The 17,571-nt window shown below is 39.1% G+C and overlaps 1 protein-coding gene across 5 annotated transcripts in view; it reads right to left on the bottom strand.

Moving 5' to 3' along the window:
- IWS1 (interacts with SUPT6H, CTD assembly factor 1) overlaps positions 1 to 17,571 on the bottom strand; it is a 53,302-nt gene that overhangs the window by 7,452 nt on the left and 28,279 nt on the right. For 3 of the 5 annotated variants that reach the window (XM_036254262.1, XM_036254257.1, XM_036254260.1), the window contains exons 3-12: positions 12,899 to 14,006; positions 11,771 to 11,957; positions 11,156 to 11,213; positions 8,026 to 8,123; positions 6,739 to 6,889; positions 5,682 to 5,764; positions 4,021 to 4,150; positions 3,048 to 3,165; positions 1,128 to 1,239; positions 290 to 346 (exon numbers count right to left, since the gene is read on the bottom strand). In XM_036254262.1, coding sequence (XP_036110155.1) covers positions 290 to 346; positions 1,128 to 1,239; positions 3,048 to 3,165; positions 4,021 to 4,150; positions 5,682 to 5,764; positions 6,739 to 6,889; positions 8,026 to 8,123; positions 11,156 to 11,213; positions 11,771 to 11,957; positions 12,899 to 14,006 — 2,102 coding nt within the window. Of the gene's footprint in view, positions 1 to 289; positions 347 to 1,113; positions 1,240 to 3,047; positions 3,166 to 4,020; positions 4,151 to 5,681; positions 5,765 to 6,738; positions 6,890 to 8,025; positions 8,124 to 11,155; positions 11,214 to 11,770; positions 11,958 to 12,898; positions 14,007 to 17,571 lie in introns of all 5 variants that reach the window. The other 2 variants (XM_036254258.1, XM_036254261.1) reach the window with 2 other exon arrangements.

Genomic DNA, 17,571 nt, shown 5'->3' with positions numbered 1-17,571 from the left:
GGGAGAAACGTCAATTAGCGGCCTCCTGCACGTACCCTAACTGGGAATCAATGTTCCCACTGAGCCACACCTGCCAGGGCTAACATCTTCGTTGAATGAATTATTTCTCTATCTTCCTTGGATCCTTCAGAGCACCCAGTACAATGCTTTGTGGACAGTTAATGAATCTTAAACTGAAAATCATCCCTCATCAATGTGAACATACATAATTTCATTTGCCATTTTTCTTAAAGCATCAAACAGACTCTCTCTATATATAGTTCAAGAAAAAAAAAAAAAAAATCCTTACTTCTCCTCTCCAGTCAGCACCTTCTCCAGGTCTCTTCGAGGTGTCTGACCACCAGTGCTAGGAGAGTCATCAATGAAATATTAGGAATGTTAGCATCTTAGAACTACTTAAGAAAATAAGAGCAAAGTGAAATATCAAACTTAGACCACAAATCCTTTACACTGGAAAAATAATTCTTTTTTTTTTTTTTTAATCCTCAACCGAGGACATTTTTCCATTTTTTGTTCAGATAGAGTGGGAGGGAGAGAGAGGAAGAGAGAGAGAGAGAAACATTGATGTGAAGGGACACATCGAGTGGCTGCCACCCGCACGACCAACCAGGGCCGGGGACAAACTGCAACTGAGGTACGTGCCCTTAGCGGGAACCGAACCCGGGTCTCTCTGTACCGCAGGTCGATGCTCCAACCGCTGAGCCAAACTGACCAGGGCTGGAAAAATAATTCTTAACCTTGCATATGGGTGAATGTTAACTGCCAAGGATACAACTGTATCCAGTTTATTGATACAAAGTGAACCATTATTTTTTAATCCTATGAATTTGTACATGGCACTAAGTTTTTTCTGCAAGTGTCCGAAACAAGAAAAGCAACCTCCACAACTGTGGCAGAGGCCATATTCCACCAGATCTAACCAGAGCTCTGGGAGGGGGGTGGACCTTGCCTTATACATTATCCCACAAAAATTAAGAGGGTATTATGAACTACCCAGACACATCAAGCTGAGAGGAAAGACAAAATCCGGTCATCTTAGCAGGTTTCCTACTGCTCTGATTCACAAAAAAGCTGAGTTACTGCGACAATAACATGTACTCCACTTACTCATACCTGTTCCCTCATACCTGCTCATCCTTCGTCGTTGAGGCATTTGCTCTAGGTCTCTCTGCTCCCTTTCTTCTCTTGTCATTCCTTTGTAGTTTGAGGTAAGACCAAATATGGGCCGAGACCATTCATCTATAACAAGGAAAACTCAATTATTTAGTCCACAAAGTAGTATTCCTCTTATCATTTCTTGGAATATCCACACCTTACTGTTATGTCATATTCTAGGTATTTAGAACATTCTTTCCTTATAGATACCATTATTTCAGGAAAACAAAGCATAATACCAACATTACAACTAGCTCCAGCAGATTCAGAAAATTTGTTCAGACCTGTCATCACCTGAGGCTTATTGAGAGTAATATCTGACTCACTTTGACAGTCATCAGCAAGTGTTGACATTTCATAAAGACGGCCTAATTTCTAATGAGCTCTTCTAAAAATACAAAATCTTAAAATAATTCTTTCTTACTCTAGAAAACAAAAGTTTCCTTGTTACTTGTCAAATGGCCCAAACCTTTAAGAACCCCAGGTAACGGTGCGGCTCTGGGGCCCACTCCCCACTGAAACTGAGGGCTGCCGAGACAGACGTGGGAAAGCACCCCAGTCCCTGCTTAGTTCTAAAAGGCAAAGGCATCGCCCTGGCCGGTTTTGCTCAGTGGTTAGAGCATTGACCAGCGGACCAGAGAGACCCAGGTTCAGTTCCCACTAAGGGCATGTACCTTGGTTGCAGTTGATCCCCAGCCCCGGTTGGGGTCGTGTGGGTGGCAACCAGTCGATGTGTCTCTCTCACGTCGATGTTTCTCTCTCTCTCTTCCTCCCTCTCTCCCTCCTGCTCTATCTGAAGATAAATGCAAAAATGTCCTTGGGTGAGGATAAAGAAATAAAAAGCAAAGGTGCTAACACTGGGCATTTATTTGGAAACATGATGTAGATTATTTTTGCATTTAATACACTATCAAAACGACAAAGAATCTTCACAGACAAAACACAGGCGTTTTCAAACTAAAAAGGAAGCAGGAGTCTCAGGGGAGGTGGTCTAACTGTCTCTGAAAACTGACCTGCCAACCCCAGCCCTGGACTCAGAATCACTGTGATAATGAGTAACGAGTATTATTTTCCAGTGTAAAGGATTTAAGCAGTGGGAACGTTCTGCTTCTCTCAGTCTAGGGCAAAAAGTGTGTCAAGAAAGACTGCACAGAACATTAACGTTTGTTGTTTAGTAGGTAGTAAATTACAGGTAGTAACAAGATCAAAGATAATACTTCTCTGGTTTATTAAAAAAATTAAATATCCCTAAAAGCTTTTGATACTCTTAAAAGTTCAACAGAAAAATAATTACTGTCTTCAGATACAAAAGTAGTTGCTTTCTAGATCTAGCTTGGAAGTTTAAAAATTCTTTCCCACCACGGAGCACAGGAAGAGTTAAGGAGAATGATGAAAATGCTTGTTTTTCTTAAGACTGAAGAATTTCATAAACAATATGACAACTGACTAGATTATATAGTGCTTTATATATACTCTCTCATTTAATCTTTACAAAAACCCACAGTAAACACACAGTTCTCTGTTTTACAGAGGAAGAAACCAAGACTCAGAACTGAAACCATGAGCCTATGGATGTGCAGTGAGGGTGGTGGTGAAGCCAGGATTTGAACCAGGTGTGACTAATGCCAGGCCCTGCATTCCACCACCTCTTTCCCTATACGCTCTTGACCCATAATTAGAAAATACATCATTTTATGTGCTGTATTTAATACTGGATTGCATATTTAAATATACTGAGAAGCATTTTAAGGCTACGGGGAAAGAACTGGTACCTATAAGAAGGTACCAAAATTTTTTCCATTTCACTTTATTGATTCATTTTAAATGAATATTGGTAAAAATATAGTTAGCTTTATATATACATACACTGAGGAAAAAGAAAATGTACATACTGATTAGTTTCCCTGCCATGTCCTTGTTGGACCTGGACTCCTTGGGATGCTTATAGAGATACATCACTGCTCGTCCGATCCCACTGTGCTTCAGGGTCTCCTGGCTCACACTAGGTAGCTGAGAACATAAACACAGGCACACACATTAATCATTCAGAAACCAGGAGTCCTGCTCATCTATTCTAGAGGATCCTCTGAGACCTGGTTCATTCAAAATAATTCTGAGTAATAAAAACCTCCATTTTCAGGATCTACAGGTATTGAACACAAAGGTCTTTTGTGTTCACATCAAGAGTTGCAAGTTCAGTATTAGTGCTGAATCCAAGCACAATTGAACAACATGAGAAAGTGCAACTAAGCACACTCAGAGGTCCGTAGTTCAATACCAGAGTCAGCAGTGGCCTCAGATCGAGCAGACCCAAGTCTGAACCCAAGCACAGCCATCTGCTAGCAATGTGACCGTGGACAAGTCTAACTTCTCTGAGTCTTAATTTCCTCATCTGTTAACTGGAGACAATACACCTGCCTTGCAGATTTGCTGTGAGGAATAAGAACACCTAGCACACAGGAGGTTTCCAGGGAGTTCCTTGGAAGGTACGCAGCTTTCCCAAGGGGTCACGGCCACGTAAAAGTGGCCCAGCTGAAGGTCCCAGTGCAGGTTTGTCTGACTCTGAAGTTGGTGCTCTTTGTACTCCAGGTCCCCGAACATGCCCACTGCACTGCTGTGCACAGAAACCACAGCCACTCTCGCACCCTTTCCCTCAGCACTGGGCTTACGTGAACTTTACCAGGCCCTCCCTTTACGCTCACTTTATTTTGTTATGCTCCTGAAAGACACACTGAATCAAACCCTTCTTCTGGCAGGCTACGGCAGAGAGAATGTGTAAGTACATGGTAAATACAGAGGTTGTCATAACACGCAACACATCAGACAATTAATGACGAGCAAAGAATCAGATTATCTGCCTCTAACCTCTTGCAGAATTTTCAACAGCTCCTCTCGAATCTTTAGTGCTGGCAAACTCCTATCGGGTAACGGAGAGAGCCATTCTTTGATGGCGGACATCACACCACTGTCAATAAATGTTTCTTTAAGGTCCTGCCTGCAATGATAATTTTTAAAAAAGTCAAGTCTATGTATGTTGGTTCTACTATAGCTTCCTTTGAATTTTCTTACATATTTAGTGGTTTTCAAAGATTCCCCCACAGTCAATCATGCGTTCATTACTTACTGTTCACCTTATTCACAGGTTTCCAAAGCAATATGAAATTCAGTTCCCAGTTTCATAAACAGACATAACAGGCAAAGATGATTTGTTAAAAACAAAACAAACCAAAATTACACAAGATAGGTTAATGTAGGGCAATGTCGCTATAAATGGTCCAGGCAGTTAAGAAGAATGAGCTCCAATGATCACAACTGTAGAACTAATGTTTAATCTGCCAGAACAGTAATCCTGAAATTGTTTCAGAAGAAAACAGAATTATGTAAGACACCAGGGAGAAAAGCATTCACCAGCAGAAAAAACACCAACAAAATACTGATATTTAAATTCATTTTCTGTGCGAGAATCCATCATGGTAACAGAAAGCATGGCAGTATCAGAGGCGGCCATTTCCTAGAGAAAACCCTAGACCGTGCTGTGGGCGCCAGTGTGCCGACGCGCACCCGTCGAGTGGGTGTGGTCAGTCTCAAGGAGAAAGCAGGTGAGGAACAATGGAAGACCTTGGTAACTACCATCTATCAAGGATGGGTCCTACTCCAAAGGCCCAATGACTTGGTTCCTGCCACAACCACTGTGTAAGCCTTGTACAGATGTGTGTCACCCCCCAGGATTTGTCTGTTCTCACTCACGGTGGGAAAACAGATGTAATTTTACCAGACTGAGAATGGTCTATAAAGAACAAAATTAGTGGTTTCCAAGTTTTTCTTTCATTAATCTCAGTTTGCTATTTGATCTGTTCGCATCAGGCATCAAGGCTTAAAAGAAATTTGTGAAAAAGTAATATAACTTAGAAAATTTTATTTATTATTATTATTTTTTCATTTTTATTAATTTATTTTTGTTACAGATGTTTTTCCTTCCCCCCCCCCCAGACACCCTGCTCCCTATCAAGTCCCCCCCAATCCTCCTAGCTTTGTTGTTTATGTCTACTGGTCAAGCATACATGCATATAAGTTCTTTGGTTCATCTCATCTACCACCCCCCCACGTCCTCTGAGGTTTGTCAGTCTGAACCATACTCCTTTCTGTGTCTCTGGGTCTATTTCATTCATCAGTCCACCTTGTTCATTACATTCCACAAATAAGTGAGATCATGTGGTATTTGTCTTTCTCTGACTGGCTTATTTCGCTTAGCATAATACTCTCCAGGTCCCTCCATGTCGTCTCAAAGGATAAGAGATCTTACAGTTGCATAGTGTTCCATTGTGTACATGTACCACAGCTTTTGAATCCATTCGTCCACTGATGGACACTTGGGTTGTTTCCAGATCTTAGCAACTGTAAATAGTGCTGCTATGAACTCATTATTATTTTTCTATAAGTTGACAGAAAGCAATCATTCTTTAATATCTTTAGAACACCAGTACATAATCTGATTATCATTCCATTTTCAATAAAGCAATACTTACTTCTTAAGGTGCATAACCACAGTAGGTAATAATGTTAATTTTTTCAGTGCTGGCTTTTTTTGATTGTTAAGCTGTCTGTCTTCCTATCCAGGAATAAAAAGATTTTAAAGAAGAAAGAAAGAAAGCCATTGTTAATAATGAATTTCAACCACTATAATTTAAACTGTAAAACTAAGCAGCAATTTCTCTGAGAAACTAATTTTTCCTATTTAAAAAGAAAATTAAGTTAAAAATTGACTTTTTGCAGAGCCCCTACAAATTCTATATCTGCTGTGTTGATCAAATCCATAAAGCCATTAGATAGCTTTAACAATTACAAATTGAGAAAAAAATTTTAATTTAAAAACAAATTTAATCTAAAAAATTTACAGTACAACATTGCACCTGAGAGGATCTGGCTCATCATCAGGAGTACCTTTCCAACTGTGTGACAATGGAATGTTATTAAAGAAGAGTTTCAGTATTCACTGGGGCGTTTTTAAATTATGAAAAATTTCAAATTCTACAAACATAGAAAAATACTAATATGCTCCTGTTACGTATATTTCAACAATTAGCTATTTTTCTAGCTACTTCCCCTCAACCTTGAATCATTTCAAAACAGATCCTTGACACATATCACTGACTGCATAAATACTTCAGCAGAAAGGTCAGAACTTGGTTTTAAATATAATTTTGGTCAATTAAAAAAAACTGGGGCAATGAGTTAAATGCAATCTCTTAGTCAGAGGCAAAAGAATGACATGTGTTTATGGCTTTTTATCTGTGAAGAAACATTAAACTTTGTGGTAAACAAGCCAAACTCAAGAGCAAAATCATTCCCCCATAAAATCAGCAAAGCCATTAGGCAAAAAAGGCTCATTTTACTTAATACTTATACCTTTTCACTTTTTCCTAAACATGTTACTAAAAAATTTAAACTATTTCTGAGCTTAAAATTTAGAACAGTAAAGGCTTTATTATAAAAAACAAAGTATCTTAAATGTAGTTTAAGTTAACCTAAAAAACAAACCGAAGAAGCACACAACAAACTGAGCCGAAAGAAGAGCCGACTCACCTCAGCAGCTTCGTTCATCTTGACAATCATGGCGCTCACCACGTCGTCAGCATCGCTGATGAAGGTGCCACCGTCTCGATTCCGTCTGCGCTTACCGCTCATGCTCTTCTTCCGCTGTAACATCATCTCAAAATCCGACAGAAAGTCCATACTAATAAGCAGTAACACAGAAATCAAGTGATATACACATTGCCTTTTAAATACGTATTTCCTCTGATCACAGTTAAGAACCACCAACTTTCTTAATTCTAATTCAGCGGAGAGCTACCTCCTTTTAAAGTACTACAAGTGCTTATAAGGTGCTTTTACAAGAGCACATGGTCCTAGGCTTTATGGTCAACCTCTGTCCTACCCCAGCTGTCACACATTAAACACTAATAGCCACAAACTTTTCATACACTATGTTAACACTTGCATGTATCAGCTCGAGAAAGAACACTTCAAACTTCAAGATCTCGTTCAGGGACACTGCCTGCAATTCCGTAGTTTAGTTATAGCTACACTGCCTTTTGTGGGGGAACAGTGGTGTTTAGTTATTTGGGTATTTTTGTCTTCGATAGCATAAGCAGAAAAAAAGAAAAATAAACGGCTGCCTTTCAACAATACAACTTAAAATATGATAGATGAAGCTGGCCATCTACAAACTTGCTAAGAGCTGCAAACTTGTTTTCACCTGAATCATTACACTTAAAGAGGAAGTTAACTTGCTCTCTGCAACTATCATATAAGTAAAATATGATTAATGTGATAATTTCCAAAGGTATTACCAAGCTCCTCAGCATGTCACCAGGAATTAAAAAGGAAACTATTTTTTAAATCGTCATCTTTACAACTGTAAACAGCAGCTAATGAATCATTCTGTTTGGCACCTTTCAAGATACCACATTTTTCTGAACAGATTACAACCATCTCAAGAAAAGTATGTGAAATACAATCAAATAATATTTTGTAATTAAGACTTTAGCTTTATTCCCACCAGGACCCCCAAATCAGCTTTCCTTATATAGCACATTTTTTGGAAGAGTGATTTGTTGAGATATAAATTAAGAGCCTGGCACCATATAACTCCACAAATTATAACAGATGAGCACAGAGCAAATAAAAGAAAAATAAGAGCAAATAGTTTTTGGACAGCACTGTATACAGAGAAATAGACAGGAGAAAAATGGAACAAACTCCTTCCTATACTTAATCAGAAGCCAAAATAGGAAAAAATAAAGTTTGACAGTCTCTACCTTCATTTTCATATTTGCTTTTAAAAATTCCTTTTAAATAAAACAAACTTACTGTTTTCCTCTCTTTATGTTATCATCAGAATCTGAATCTTCAGCTTCTTTCACCTGTGCTTCACTCTTGTCTTCTTCCAGATCTTCCTGGTTAAAACCCTAAAAGGAGGGTAAGGGAGCTAGAGCTATCACAGCCACATTAGATTTTCTTCTGTGTAACTGCTCTTAAATTTTGTACTTTAAGTGCAACATATTCACAAAGAACAAAAATTAAATAGGTATCAAAAGGTATATTGCAAAAAAGCTCCCTTCTACCCCAGCCACCAGTGTCACTAGCTTTCTTGTGTCTTCTTCCAGCTAGAGTCCTTTACACAAGCACTTCCGCAGATGTTACACTCACTACCATTACTGTGCAGATGGCAGCACACTCCTATGCACACTGGGTACAGTGGATCATTATGCACTTTCCACATGTAACAATAAAATCTGGAGATCAATTCCTATCAGCATAAACCACCTCATTCTTTTGAAGGCCTTAGACTATTTCACCATATGACTGCAATCATAATTTGTTTATCCATTTCCCTACTGACATTTAGATATGTGTATCTGAAATTTGGAGAAACATTTCCCAAACTGTCTTCCAAGAGGTTATGCCAATTAATTGTTCCAGCAAGGCATGCATGCACTTGTTTTCCCACCTTCACAGGCGATCAAACATTGATAGTTGCCAATTCCTGGACTGAAAAAGAAAAGCATCTGTATAGCTTTCTTTGCATTCTGTTACTATGAGTAAGAATGGGCTTTTTCGCCAACATGTTTAAAAGCCATTTGTAATCCTCTGTGAAGTCTCAATATCCTCTGCCTATTTTTCTATTGGATCTTTGCCTCACGGGTATGACAAACCTCTTTAAAAATCAGGGAAATCAGCTCTCTTTAAGTGACAGGAACTACACAATCCTTACATTTGTACACTTTACTTCTGTTTATAGTACTGTTTTCCAATTCTTTATGTAACTGAAATAAATGGTCAATCTTTTCATTATAGCTTTTAACTCTTATGTCATATTTAGAAAGATATGTCATGTCTTCCCACTGGTTGTTGGGATGTATGTTTTACTCACTGAAATGAGTCTATAACAAAACTGACGTTAACTCTCCAAACTAGAGAAACGTGTCTCGTTCTTGTAAAACGTTGACCTGAGCATGAGCTCCACGAGGGCAGTTTCCAACCACCTCTGGCAGACAGGTTCTCAATACCTGCTGATTCATCTAGTTCACTCTCTCTTGCTTAGTAATTAAAGGAATGATTTCTTTTTAACCCAAGAACTGTATAACAAAGAAGTTTTACATTTATGGGTGGCAAGGGTGTTTTGGCTGCTACTGTTATTATTAATTTTCAATTTCATTGCATTTGCATTCAGAAAATGTTGTCTATACTTTGTACTTTTTGCAAAAGCTTGATTTAAAATTTATACAGAAACGCAAGCCAAGAAAAGTCAAGTCAATCTTGAAGAATAACAACTTTAGAGGACATCACCAGCTAAATATAAAAATTATCAATGGTGCAAGGATAAAAGAGACCAACAGAACAGGAAAGATACTGTGGAAACATTGGATAATATACACAGATGCTTGCTCTATGGACAAAGATGGCATCTTACAGTAGTGGGAACAAATGGGCTGGGTCAACTGCATATTCCAAACGGGGAAAAACCTTGACTCCCTCACATTCATGCTACACAAAACCTATTCCAGGTAGATTGCACAACTGCATGGGAAAGATAAAACAACCAAGCTTCTACAGTGTAACTCAGGAGAATATCTTTACTTTGGGGACATATAAAAATTTTCTTTGAATTAAAAACTTTCAACATAACGAAGAGGTCTGGTAAAGTTGACATATTAAAATTAAGAAGTTTTGTTCATCAAGACTCTATTAAGAAAGTAAAAAGGCAAGTCATAGAACAGAAGAAATATTTAACTTTTTTAATCACCAAAAGATTTTTATCCAGATTATATATATAAAAAGAGACTCTTCTGCAGTTTTTTTGGTCTGCTTGTTCTTTCAGTTACATTCTGCATAGATTGCACATCTGTCCATTTCTCTTTAGAGTTCGGCCAACTTTTGTTTTGTATATTCATACTTGTTTTGTATGAACACAGCTAGGTATAATTTTAAACACTTTTATCAGTATAAAGTGATCCTCTTTATCTCAAATAATGTTTTTTTACCTTAAAGTCTACCTCTTTGCTATTCATATAGCTACACCGGTTTTCTTTTGGGTAATGTTCAGATCAAGTATCTTTTTCTATACTTTTATTTTAAACTTTTCTTTATCTTGTTTTAGATGAATCTTGAAATTAGCATATAGCAGGTTTTTAAAAATCCAGTCTGACCATATTTGTCTTTTAATAGGGACATTTAACTCAATTTAATGTAATTTCTGATATTACCCAAGTTCAAATCTGTTACCTCATTATGTACTTACTACTCTCTAATTCAATGTCCCCCTGTCAATGTTTTTTTTTCCTTTCTTGCCTTCTTTTGAATTGATTAGCTATTATCTCCCCCACCCCTTTATTAGGTTGGAAGTTATATATTCCACTATTTTTTTTAGTGGTCACTTTAGAGATTACAAGGAGCACCCTAACTTATCCAAGTCTAATGGGCTTTTACAAACATTTGCAAAGCCTGTAAACACATCAATTCCATGTATATTCCCAATGTGTTACTGCCATCATGTGGTTTAATTTTACATCTATTTTAAACCACACCAGACATGACTTTGTGTATTTCTTCCTTCTCCTTCTGGGATTCCAATTAACAATGTTCAACCTTCTCATGTATAAATTATGTTTTATTTTCTTACATTTTCTAGTGTGAATCTTTTTTTAGCATTACAAAATGCCTTTTATTGTCTCTTAATGTGTTCCCTGCTCCACTCTGTAATTCAATTTTGCCTGTCATTTTCCTTTTACACCTTTGCAAACCCTTTTAATTCACTTTCTGAATCCCTTTGTTCCAGAGTTTTAAAAAAAGTAATTTTAATTTCTGAAATTAAAAATGTTTTTAATGAATAATCACAGTTGTCTATTTCTATTTATTGTGATCACCTATTAGAGAACCACTGCCATAAAAGCAAACAAAAAACATAGTCACAAAGAAAATATTTCCATCCTATACTTACTGTAAATTCTTCTTCCTCTTCATCACCAGATTCTCCAAATATGTCTGCAATAAGATTTCTAGAAGAGAAGTAAATATAAAAAACTTTGCATTTGCTTTCTTCTCATCTGCACAGGAACCAAAATCTTTTTCTCAGAGGGTATAATTTACATATAATAAAATGTGCCCTTCTCCCATCCATTTCTATGGGTTTTGATAAATGTACACATTCAAGTAACCATTGTCCTGAGTAAGATACAGAAGAGTCCCGTCTCCCTACAAGGTTTGCTTGGGGTCCCTTTCAGAAGTCAGTTTTCCGCTTTAACATCCTGGAGTCAACCACTATTCTGATTTCGGTCACCAGATTAGTTTTACTATTCTTGAACTTCACATAAGTGAAAATGAGACATGTCCTCTTGAATTTTTTCATGTAAGGTAGTATTCTGAGATTCATCCATGTCATAGTGTGTATCAACAGTTCAGGAACTAAAATCCCAAATCCCCCAATGTCATGCACTTAGATAAGGCATATTATACCTCAACACAAAATTTTAATGCAAGTTTTAAAAACTTAGAAGACAAACAGCTGTATACCACCTTCGTGAACCCTTGAGAACTCATGCTGTACATCACTTACTCTTCGTCATTCCCTGACTCACTGTCGCTCCCAAATAGATCCTTCTCTTCGCTTTTCTTATCAGATAAGTCTTTCCCTGCTTCTTCACTGTCAGATGCTGCAGTCTTCTCTCTTTTGCTTGATTTGTCTGATATAACATCGCTGTCAGAGTCCTCTGCATCAGAGACAATACGACTCTTCTTTGCTGCTATAGAAAAAGAAACCATCCTTAGTCTTTCTCTGTCACAGTCACTGTATGAGAAGAACAACAGACACTTTAAAATGGTACCATGTAGCTAAATCAAAGGCCTCCTGAAATACAGTTTGGAATAAAATAAATAAATAAAAGGTTCAATCAGAATCACCCTATAATTATTTATCATTGTTTAGGAAAAAGAGGCCAAAAGATGAAAAATGAAACAGCTACCTCTCCTTTCAGGAAAGAGAAAATAAGACTAGCCTGATGTGGATAATGAGAACACTTTCTACACTGCTCAGTGTTAGCAGAGATAAAAGGCTGGCCATCCCTCTGAGGGAGTGCCATGGTCCCTGATGGCTGCAGGTGGTCTGCCATCACTCGGCTCCCTTAGTTAAGTCAGTACAGGTGCGGTGCTCTTTCTCCTTCTCCTGAAAACACTGTCAGGTTATACGGGAACACGTCCTTTCCAAAAAAGGTAACTTTCATAAAAAAAGTAATCAAGTAGCAAAGGCTGAAATGAAATACTCTGCAGACACAAAGTCTCTACATAAAGAGGTGTGCACACACGAGAGCCCGGTCATCTGGATGGCTTCTGGGCACGAGCTGTCTGAGTCCCACAGCTAACTCTGGTTAACACTTGGGTTTCCATATAAACATACTGCTTTGAAATATTATCCTTTCCAAATCTTTCATATTCCCATGGACATTCAGTCTATCACTTTGAGGCAGTCAGAAGTTAAGAAATGCTGCTAGAACAACTCAAAGAAATGTAATATTAAGATTAGTTAATGAAAATCAGGGAAACCAGTGTCCTGGTGATACTTTTGAACTTCAAGTTGAATGAAAGAATACAGATCTAACATTCTAGAAAAAGACACAGTGCTTTATAGTTAATAAGCTTCTAGACAATAAGTAAAACTATGGATTAACAGCCCAAAATGATTCCTTACATGGCTTCTCTTCTTCACTATCAGAAAGTACAGCAGCTTTTCGCTTTGCTACTTCCTCCTCCTCTCCCTCTTTCTCTTCATCTTCATCACTGTCAAGTTTTGGCCTTTTGGACTCTTCCTCCTCGCTGTCAGAACTGGGAACCCTTCTCCTGTCTATATGGCTATCCAAATGGAAGGTGTTACTCTGCACCTCCATGTCGTCCCCTTTATGCTCCCCATCACTGTCACCGTCGGACTCTGGCTTCTGTTTATGTCTGGAGGCCTCCTCTGTGTCTGAATCGCTGGCAGGTCCCTTCCGAGGCTCCTCGCTCTCCGAGTCACTGACACGGGGTTTGGGGCGCTCCTCATTTTCCGAGTCACTGGCCTGGTGCCTTGGAGGGTCCTCACTTTCCGAATCACTAATTTGGGGTTTGGGAAGCTCCTCGTTTTCGGAGTCACTGACTTGGTGCTTTGGGGGATCCTCACTTTCTGAGTCACTGATCCGGGGTTTGGGAAGCTCTTCATTTTCAGAGTCACTGACTTGGTGCTTTGGGGGATCCTCACTTTCTGAGTCACTGATTCGAGGTTGGGGAAGTTCCTCATTTTCTGAGTCACTGGCCTGAGTCCTCTGAGGCCCCTCACTTTCCGAGTCACTGATCTGAGGTTTGGGAAGCTCCTCATTTTCAGAGTCACTGGCTTGGGGCCTTGGAGGCTCCTCACTCTCAGAGTCGCTAACTTGAGGTTTTAGAGGATCCTCTGTTTCCGAGTCACTGGCAGGACTCTTCCGGACCTCCTCCGCCTCGGAATCACTGCCAGGACGCCTGCTGACGTCTTCAGTGTCAGAGTCACTGGCGTGCCCATTAAGAAGCTCCTCGTTCTCAGAGTCACTGACAGGCACCCTCTTGGCGCCCTCACTCTCGGAGTCACTCCCATGCGGATTGACAGCCTCGTCTTCAGAGCCGCTGGCAGGAGGCTCTGCGTGCTCCTCTGACTCAGAGTCACTGTCTCTTCGCCTTCGCAGCTCCTCACTTTCAGAGTCACTAGCGTTAAGATTTGAGGGGTCATCATTCTCAGAGTCTGTCACATGATGCCTTTTGTTGAGGCCATCTTCTCTATCACTAGGTTCATTCTGAAAAATAAAGGGAGAAAAAAAATGAGGAAAGCACAAAAAATTGGTAGTAAAATGTTAAACTTTTTCAACAATTTTTTAAAATGTAGAAAAATACACACACTTAAATGTAGAATTCTTGTCCTATCCTATAGAGTAAGACCCCACATTAAAGAAGGCCACCTCTCTGGTAAAATGGCGAACATGGTGTGGATTCCAAAACGGGGAATAGTTACCCAGCTTTCACCAGCACAAACATGTGGAGCCCACCCCCGAGTCCTCTAGAGAAGACACAATGTAAAGAGCTACGAAAGAAAGAAAGAACGCCTTTCTCACATAATCCTAACTCCTAAACATACTTTTCAAAGAAATACAGACATGTACCCAAGTTCTTAAAAAAAGAGTTTTTTACAAGGTTAAGATTATTTTAAGAATAAGAAATATAAAACTTTAAAGGGTCAAAATATATAGGGCACATTTTCCTAATGAATCCAAACAAACAAGGAGAGGTGTAATTACCATTTCAAGCGCCTAAGCCAGAGGCCATGCTAGACTCTCTGCTGGCAGTTCACTTACTCTGCACAACAGCACTTTCTATGGTAAGAAGACTGAGGCTTGGAGCAGTCTGGATCATACATCTAATAACCAGGTAGAGAAGTTTAAGTCTTAGGAAAAACATGACTAATCTAACCATACTGACCACAATGTTACTTGGAAGTAATCTGGAAACATATACAAACTTAGTATATATATTTTATAGCTGTTTTTTAAAATGCAGAGTATACAAAATTAAACATACAAAGACACTAATAACAAAGTGTTTTAGGATCTGGGAATTTTTTCTCCATCTAGCATCTTTCAATAACAGTAATAATATTCTGGTTTAAAAAGTAAAAGTATTTGTGTTAAAAATTTACTAAATCTATTTACTAAATATGCCCCTTCAGAATATACAACTGACATTACATGGACTCACCACAGATCGATATCCTGGGACCAAAGAGTCCTTAATAATGCACATGCCACTGATCATAATACAAAATAAATGCACACGCCACCCATCATGCTACAAAATAAATGCACACGCCACCAATCATGCTACAAAATAAATGCACACACCACCAATCATGCTACAAAATAAATGCACACGCCACCAATCATGCTACAAAATAAATGCACACGCCACCAATCATACTACAAAATAAATGCACACACCACCAATCATAATACAAAATAAATGCACACACCACCAATCATAATACAAAATAAATGCACACGCCACCAATCATGCTACAAAATAAATGCACACGCCACCAATCATGCTACAAAATAAATGCACACGCCACCAATCATGCTACAAAATAAATGCACACGCCACCAATCATGCTACAAAATAAATGCACACGCCACCAATCATAATACAAAATAAATGCACACGCCACCAATCATGCTACAAAATAAATGCACACGCCACCAATCATAATACAAAATAAATGCACACGCCACCAATCATGCTACAAAATAAATGCACACGCCACCAATCATACTACAAAATAAATGCACACACCACCAATCATGCTACAAAATAAATGCACACGCCACCAATCATAATACAAAATAAATGCACACGCCACCAATCATGCTACAAAATAAATGCACACGCCACCAATCATGCTACAAAATAAATGCACACGCCACCAATCATAATACAAAATAAATGCACATGCCACCAATCATGCTACAAAATAAATGCACACGCCACCAATCATGCTACAAAATAGATTAAGTGGCAAGAGAATCCAGTGACCAGATAAACAGCATAACATGTTTCCACAAAACCTGTACTTTAACTGACCCCTTTAAGAGCTGCTGTCTAATGAGGAGCCAGCCAAATATATCATAACTTTATTATGAAAGTATGTGTAATTACCCTGAAAGTCTACAGGAAGTGATCTCTATGAGACTAAGCTACAAAAGGTGTGCAACAACAGGTTTTTGCATTAGTGTGTGATGACTGAGTTAAAAAGTTAACTAGATTACTGGCATGGAAAGAAGAGACTTACAGATACCAGCAGAGGCAACTAGAGCAGGAGGCAAAGTACAATTTTTAGTTGCAAACAACAGAAACCATCTCCGAAAAAAGGGAACAGTCTTCCCAGAATCAGAGTGGGATGAATGACTCAAGATTCAGGAAGGGCAGGACATCAAGACAGCTCAGAGAGCCTAGAAAGGGAGCTCGAGTATCTTTCCCTCGAGCACCACATAAATGAGTCAGCTACCCAGGCCACATGTCAGTGTCTGGGATCTGAAAGCTCAGTTCCCAGGAGAGATGCCCTAATTGGCTACAGCAATATTAGATGCCTTGAGACTCAGAGACTCGATGGGATGCAGTCAGAGCAGGGGCACAGCACTGGGAGCCACTCCCCAAGACTTACCTGCCACACTCTACCCCAGATTTCCTAACACGATGTATGTGTTACAAAACAGGCAACTGTGACAAGGACATTACATATGATAATGAGTATAAAAACTAGAAATTCTCATCAATTTTAAGGAGTTTCATAAAAATGAGAGTATCTATCCATTCTTTGTGGCACAGTGGGGAAAGGGGGTAAGAAATGACTGCGGCCCTGGCTGGTTTGGCTCAGTGGTTGGAGCGTCGGCCTGCGGTACAGAGAGACCAAGGTTCGGTTCCCGCTAAGGGCACCTACCTCGGTTGCAGTTTGTCCCCGGCCCTGGTTGGTTGTGCGGGTGGCAGCCACTCGATGTGTCCCTTCACATCGATGTCTCTCTCTCTCTCTTCCTCCCGCTCTAGCTGAACAAAAAATGGAAAAATGTTCTCGGGTGAGGATAAAAAAAAAAAGAAAGAAAAAAGAAATGACTGCAGTAAGAAAGTGCTATTCGACAGGCTCCAGTTAAAGAATACACTTAGGTGATGACATCATGAGACTTGGGAAAACAGTATATTAGAACTTATACAAGCTCCCAAATCATCAAAACAATATTCACTGGCCGGGTGGCTCCGCTGGTTAACCATCATCCTAGAAGGCTGCCAGTCTGATTCCCAGTCAGGGCACATATCTGGGCTGTGGGTTCAACCCCTGGTTGGGGTGTGTGCAAAGGCAACCACTTAATGTGCGTTCTCCCCCCCCCCAACCTCATCCTTCTCTCAGCATGTTATACTGGCTTTAGACTGAAATTAGTTTAAATTGTAAATTTTAAAAAATCCAAAGTACAGCTTTTTAAGTCAGGTATGAGTAGTGACTCAGTAGTGGGACCGTAAAAAATCCCTCACTGTCAGAGAAACCGAACACTCACGGTCAGTAGAGGCTTCAGAAATGCCTGTAACACTTCACACACACACACACACCCCCCATCATTCACACTGCAGTTATACATAACTACTGGTTATCCTTACTGAACAATCTGGTCATTTATCTCAGAACATGCACTGTAGCAGTCACCTTCCTTATGGCCCAGGGCCACAATTACACATAAGGATAACTGACATTTTAAAATTACAAAGTAAATAATAAAGTGTCTTAAAGCAAGTATCAACTTGTAAATTCAAAGCAGTACATGCATG

This window comes from Molossus molossus, unplaced genomic scaffold (assembly GCF_014108415.1).
Source record: "Molossus molossus isolate mMolMol1 unplaced genomic scaffold, mMolMol1.p scaffold_m16_p_11, whole genome shotgun sequence".
In the NCBI taxonomy this organism is placed as follows: domain Eukaryota; kingdom Metazoa; phylum Chordata; class Mammalia; order Chiroptera; family Molossidae; genus Molossus; species Molossus molossus.
This window is presented reverse-complemented; position numbering and strand designations above follow the sequence as displayed.